We start from the raw sequence: 7,069 nt of genomic DNA on the forward strand, positions 1-7,069 counted from the left end.
TATAGAATTCTCACTAAGTGAAGAAGTCTCTATCCACCTAACCTCAGGCATCTGGTCTACTGTCATTTTTAAGTTTCCAATAAGCTAGTCTCTTTTAATACTTCTGAGATCACTAAGGCTGTTTGTGTACAATTAGTCATAATTGCTGCTGTACAGAGAAAACTGGAAAGTATCCTCACTCATTATTGTAAGAGATTGTTTGTTTAACAAAGTCTCTGTACTATCCTTGTTTTGCAGGGTAAAAATCACTTCTCAGAATCCATTTTATACTGATTAACTTAGTATAATCATGATTGCTTCTCTCATACCTCAAAGTAGAAGTAAACAGGGAAATATGAAACATATTAAAAATGATGTAAGATAAAATCACGACTTAGTCTTAAAAGCAATCATCTCACTAGTGTTAATTATTCCAAAAGCATATGTTGAGTGCAACTGTTATCCATATGTTTCATGCTTGTGTGTAGTTCAAAGTTACAGAAAGAACTTAATGATTATGTTGATGGGGGCCACATGGTGATGTACCTGGCTAAGTGCACAAGGACCCAAGTTGAAACCCTTGATCTCTACCTGTAGGGGGAAAGCTTCACAGAGTGGTAGAGCAGGGCAGCAGGTATCTCTCTGTCTCTCTCTCTCTCCCCCATTGCCTCTCAATTTTTCTCTGTCTCGATCCAATAATAAGTAAATAAATACGTTTTTAAAAGAATTAAGTGTGGTATATAGATATATGTTAAATACTTCAATAAATCTAGGTATAAGTGCCAGTGTATTGTACTGCTGGAATGGCAATTAGAAGAATAATAAGTTGAGAATGTTAAGCAAGATAGGTTCTTGAGAAAGCTTCTAGGGTCATAATTTGAAGAAAGTTTAAATATAGACCTGCCGAGTGAAAGGCAAAAGTTATTTTGGTAAGTGCTATTTTTTGTAGAGCTCTTACCAGGAGATTAGTCAGTTCATATTTATCCTGAAGAATTTTGAAGGAGATCTGGTAGTATGTTGGCACAATTTTTGTAATGTTCAAGAATATATAGACAGTCAAATTTACTATATATATTATATGTGGAAAAATGAGATAAAATAATGTGGATTGATAGACTATATTCTGTCAAAATAAAGGAAAGTGAATAAAATCATTGTAGGAGATTTATCTAATCACTTGAGAACAAGTGACCATAGCATAGGAGTTACTGAGAAACAGCATAATGTTATAAATAAATATCATAAGCCTTCTTTTGCCTCCCTTAGATGAAAATTATCAATAAGTCATCTCCAAAGAAGATTCTAAAAGCGTGCAGATGATTCATAAGCAACATGTTCTGTTAGGTTGTTGGCTGCTACAGTCCAGTACAGTTAGAAGCTTTTCTTTCCCTCTTCCTCCCCCTTCCCTCTCAATTTCTGCCTGTCTCTATCCAACAGATAAATAAAGATAATAATAAAAAATTTAAAAAGTCTTTTTTTCTTTCGTATCTGTAAAATGAGGATTAATAAATGTATCTTGAAGCTGTGTTCTGATTACTAAGTAAAACAAAACACTGTCTGGCACAGGATTGCAACAAAACATAAGCTTTCCACCCTAATCCTGTGGCCACCACTGAGTAAGGGGAACCACATCTTGAGTTTAGGGGCCAGTTATTTCATCTTAAGTGCCAGGCAGGCTCCTAGAGGCATGGAAGTCTAGTGGGCACTACTCTAGGAAGGACAATATCTAATTGATTGGAGAGAGAACAGCAGTAAGGAGGGAAGGAGGGAAGGAAGGAAGGAGGGAAAGAGGGAAGCAGGGAAGCAGAGAAGCAAGGAAGACTGTTCCTGGACTACATCTCCCGGGATGCTCTGCAAGAGGGAGTGCCCTGCCCCGCCTCACCCCACCGGCTCCATGGGCGCTGCCCACCCCTGAAAGCCCAGAGGCGCGCAGAGGCTACAAGTGCCACCGCAAGGCAGAGGCAATGGGGTACTTTTCCTGAATTGCGGCGGAGCTGGGAAGAGCGCACTGAGCACTTCCTGCACTCGGGGATCCTGGCAGCAGGTGAGTGACAGAACTAGGAGGGGGACCCAGCGTTGGGGCGAAGGATGCACTCGGTAAAGCAGGGGCGCGTGTCCCCCGTTCCCTGCCCAAGGTGCCTGCCTTACCTTAGGGAGCTGGGCAGACACAGCCGTTGTCCAGGTGCCTCCAGCCAGCGCTGAGTTTACCCGGAATGAATCCACTGAGCCTGCAGCGCAACGCGGCGCGGCAGGGTGCACCTCTGCTGGGGTTTGCTTAGTTAGCACTAGCACCCTGGACAAGCCTCTCTGAACCTTCTTGCCTGTTTCAGTTTCCGAGGTAATAATACCTGCATTAAACTGCTGGCACACGGAAAGTGGGGTTCCCTGGTTTGGAGGTGCGATTTCTTTAAGTGCTGGTTTAAACACGTTAGGAAGATGAGAGGGAGGGGACGGAAGAAAAGAGCCTTTCGCTGGTCCCCTGGGATTATCCATTTGCCTCTGAGCTTTCAAGCCCCGGAAATCCACTGTGGGACTAGGCGATCAGCAAAGAAACAAGTGGGATTCTCTCTTTTCTTTAAAAAGATAGAAAAGCAGGAGAAGGGAATAAAGTGGAGATTCTTCTCCCCCCTTTGTTTTAAGTTAGAACCTACAGCAGACACTGCGGATTTTATCTAAACTAGCCCATTGTGATGAGCTGACTGTGCGCAAGGTTGGTCAGTGTTTAATGTGTGAGACTATCCCAGAGATCTGTAGAATGTCCAGTGTCTGTAATTGATACAACTCTTTCTCATAGTTTTCGTTCCGTGACAGATTGGTTCTGCAGTAAGAATCTACGCACTTATTCATGAAGAGTTTTGACTCAATTTTTTTTTGCCTATACTTGCTAACTGGCGGTGGTGTGTGTGTGTGTGTGTGTTATTAAGTAAGCATTACTTGTAAAAAAAAAAAAGTGAGTTTGTATTTCTAGGTTACCAACTGTTAGAGCTGTGGATTTTAAAGTATAGTAGAACCTGAAGCCTGCGTTAAATCAGTCATTACCCTAGACTGTTAAATAACATAAAATGAGCCTTTGACTGGAACGCCTCGCTGTGCTTGGGTACAGTGGAAAGTGAATTTTTATTCAATAGAAAGATGGCAGAGACAGGGAGAATGGACCTTCGTTTTCTGCTCAACCCAAGGACTACTCTAGAAATACCCCTTGCTGCACTAGGACTGAGGGAATACCTTGGGTACAAAGTTCCAAAGGTAAATTTGGAAATAGCTTCTCAACTTTTTACATAGAGACTGGCTTTGGGGAAAAAAAAAAAAAAAAAAAAAAAAAAAAACTTCTGAATGGTCAATTTCCTGTGCACATTTACTAACAAAGCCCACACAGAGGTCCAAAAATTCAAAGAACACTCAGATCCATGGAGCTGGAATAACACATCTAGATGTACCTGGAGCTGATTTAGGTACTGTGCAGGGATCACATAGTGAGGTTTGCTGTGTACATACTTCTACGTTTAGAGCACAGGCCCCTCATGGTGAGAGGGTTGAGAGTGGAAGTACAATGACCAAGCACAGGACATATGACTGTGTAGCAAGGGTCATTGGATGTATGAAGTATGAGGTGCAAGGTTAGGAGAGGTGACTAAGTAACCCACTTTTTTTTTTTTTTTAATTTCCAGAGCACTGCTCGGCTCTGGTTTAGTGATGGTGCAAGGGACTGAACCTGAGACTTGGGGGTCTCAGGCATGAGAGTCTCTTTGCATAATCATTATGCTATCTACCCCATCTGCATAGCCAGATTTTACCTATCTCAGAGCTAGCCAGTCAAAATGCTGATCCACAGCTCCAGTAAAGTTCAACTGAAAGGGTTCTATATTCGTTCATACCCATGGTAATGCTGTAAAGCTAATCTGTATTAGAATCTGTTCTGAGCTAAACGGAGCATAAATATGTATAATCTATCTGAATAGTTAAGGTTCTCCAGGTTCTCTAGAAAATCATCAGTTCTGCTGAAAGCTGTCCCCTGCCTTTCTCATTTGTCTCTCTTTATACAGGAAACCTGCCTTCTCATTTGAGGGATCCTGTCACAGGAATGTGTGAGTCTTTGGATAAATTTGGCTTAGTGACGGCAATGCTTTCTTCAGAGATACTGTTACTTCCTCTTTGCTCCTTTTCTGCCTGACCTCAGATGCTTAGTGTTAACCTCTGTGATAAACCAGAGGATTTGCCCCTTTTACCCTTGCCTGTGACTAGGTGCCCTATCCATGTGTTATCCTTTTTAGGAAGAACTGGAGCTGAGTTGTCAACAGTGGAGGCTGCAGAAGAGATGGGGATCACAGGGACAGTATTCCTGGTAGTGCAACCTCAGCTTTTGTTAGATTCTTACCTGTGAGCTATTGTCAGGATTTTCCAGAAGCTGCTGGAAATGTCTGTTTAGTTCCAATGGAGCTTCACTACCTGGCTAAGAAAGACAGTCAGACAGCTCTGTGTGATGCTATGGACTGGAGTTTAGAAGGGGCTTCTGCTACCCACAAGGCAGATGCAACAGCCTCCAAAGCTGCTCTCTGTTGCCAGAGACACTGCTCATCAACATCTAGAATAGTTGAGATGGAAGAATCTAAACTCGATTCTTCAGTGGCACCCAACTCCTCTCTGCAAGACAATGCCAGTCAGCCAGACTCCTTGCTACCTGGACCTCTCCATTCAGATAACAACCAAATGACAACTGAGAGAAAAGTCTGCAATTGCTGCAGTCAGGAGTTAGAAACTTCTTTTACCTATGTGGACGAGAATGTCAACTTGGAGCAGAGAAACCGGAGCTCCCCTTCATCAAAAGGGAGTAATAATCACCCCAGAGACCTAGGTTGGGAAAATCCAAGTGAGTGGTCCCAGGAAGCTGCCATATCTCTGATATCTGAAGATGAAGATGATAAAAGTTCAGAAGCCACATCTTCAGGGAAGTCAGTAGACTATGGCTTCATTAGTGCCATCTTGTTTTTGGTCACCGGCATCTTACTAGTCATCATCTCTTATATTGTCCCACGGGAAGTGACCGTGGATCCCAACACAGTGGCAGCCCGGGAGATGGAACGCTTGGAGAAGGAGAGTGCAAAGTTGGGTGCTCACCTGGATCGTTGTGTGATTGCTGGACTCTGCCTTCTCACGCTTGGGGGAGTGGTTCTGTCCTGTTTGCTCATGATGTCTATGTGGAAGGGAGAGCTCTATAGGCGCAACAGATTTGCTTCTTCCACAGAGTCTGCAAAACTCTATGGGTCTTTTAACTTCAGGATGAAAACCAGTGCTAACGAAAACACCCTAGAACTGTCCTTGGTAGAGGAAGATGCTGTACAGAGTTAACTTAGAGTTGTGAACATCTTGAGATTCTGCCTTACCCTATTTGAGAAGGAAGGAAGGGAGGGAGGGAGGAAGGAGGGGAAAAGAGAGAAGCACTGAACATTTCTTAAAATTAACAGTGTTATCTACTGGCCTGACAAGAAAAGTTTATTTCCCAGATCAATAGTCAGTGAGTGCGGTTGTTCTTTATGTGTTTTGAAATTACAGAAAAACTCATGTAAGATGCAGTGAAAAAATATATATATATAGTTGTATGTGTCCTTCAAAGGATCTGAGAATCATTAATCTCTACTTGCTATCAACTCCCACCTGGCAAAATGTTTTCTGCAACTCAGTGTACAAATAATTTCTTATATAATAAGGTCTGAGATATTCTTTGGACTGTAGGCGTTTCTAAACACAATAGGAACAGTTAGCAAGCACTAAGCACACAGCAGGACATTTAATTCTCCAAGGTGCTTAATATATTTTTTGTTACTATATTTTATTCCTGAAATTTGAATTGACATTTTAAAAGTAAGGTTTTATGTTTGAATAGTTTGATGTTTGGGAATGCTGATTATTAAACAGAGTATAAAAATGGATTGCTGTTTTGATAATTATTCCTATACTCAGAAATTATAACTGTCACTGGAATATATTTTTCATTTTTTAATATTTTATTTATTTATTAATGAGAGGGATAGGAGAGAGAGAGAAAGAACCAGACATCACTCTGGTACATGTGCTGCTGGGGATTGAACTCAGGACCTCATGCTTGAGAGACCAACGTTTTATCCACTGCGCCAACTCCCGGACCACTACATTTTTCCAGTTAAAGCATATCAATTATTATGTTACTTATCTGAATTTAACCCAGGATGATAGTATCAGATGCTCACTTTTTAAAATTTTTTAGTTGTCTTTATTTATTTATTGTATAGAAACAGCCAGAAATTGAGAGGGGGAGGGTAGGTAGAGAGGGAGAGAGACAGAGAGACACCTGCAACGCTGCTTCACCACTCACAAAGCTTTCTCCCTGTAGGTAGGGACTGGGGGTTTGAACCCAGGTCCTTGCACATTATAACGTGTGCCTAACCAGGTGTGCCACCACCTGCTCTCACTTTTTTTAGACTAAGTAAAATCAGCTGCTGATGCAAATTCTGTACTCATTCCCTATATTAGTGAAGTCTCCTGACCAGGTTCAGATCAGCTTCTGACATTTAAAAAAATGTTTTTTAGACATCAAAATAGCTAGTCATCTGCATGATGATTGGCTTAGGCACACTGTGTGGTGATGTATTGTTGTTTGGAGAAAATCTCCAATACAATCACAGCAATACTCTGTGCCGAAAAGCCACCACTTGCTCTAGCCCAGACAACAAACAGAGCTCAGGTTGGAGCAGTTCATGAACCACAGCTCCAAAATGAAAATAGAAAAGAGAAGTGGGAAAGATTAAGAGCATTAGTTTAGAAGCCAGAGATAGCATAGTGGTTATGCAAAAGACTCTTATGCCTGAGGCTTTGAGGCCCTAGGTTCAAGTTTCAGCACCAACCTAATCCAGAGCTAAACAGTCTTCTGATGTCTGTATATCTCTTTCATTAAAATGAATAAATAAAATTATTTTTAGGGAGTTGGGTGTTAGTACAGCGGGTTAAGCACATATGGCGTGAAGCGCAAGGACCAGCTTAAGGACCCTGATTCGAACCCCTGATTCTCCATCTGCAGGGGTGTTGCTTCACAGGTGGTGAAGCAGGTCTGCAGGTG

The 7,069-nt window shown here is 41.8% G+C and overlaps 1 protein-coding gene across 2 annotated transcripts; it reads left to right on the forward strand.

The window, feature by feature from the left end:
* The first annotated feature begins 1,914 nt into the window (after positions 1-1,914).
* TMEM74 (transmembrane protein 74) lies at positions 1,915-5,906 on the forward strand. Of its 2 annotated transcripts, XM_007524233.3 has the most exons (3): positions 1,915-2,023; positions 4,023-4,064; positions 4,251-5,906. In XM_007524233.3, the coding sequence occupies exon 3, from the start codon at positions 4,411-4,413 to the stop codon at positions 5,323-5,325; it is 915 nt and encodes a 304-aa protein (XP_007524295.1). In that variant the 5' UTR covers positions 1,915-2,023; positions 4,023-4,064; positions 4,251-4,410; the 3' UTR covers positions 5,326-5,906. The 2 variants fall into 2 exon arrangements, with proteins under 2 accessions (XP_007524295.1, XP_060059975.1); XM_060203992.1 differs by having other exon boundaries at positions 4,023-5,906.
* The last annotated feature ends 1,163 nt before the right edge of the window (positions 5,907-7,069 follow it).

This window comes from Erinaceus europaeus, chromosome 1, assembly GCF_950295315.1.
Source record: "Erinaceus europaeus chromosome 1, mEriEur2.1, whole genome shotgun sequence".
In the NCBI taxonomy this organism is placed as follows: Eukaryota; Metazoa; Chordata; class Mammalia; order Eulipotyphla; family Erinaceidae; genus Erinaceus; species Erinaceus europaeus.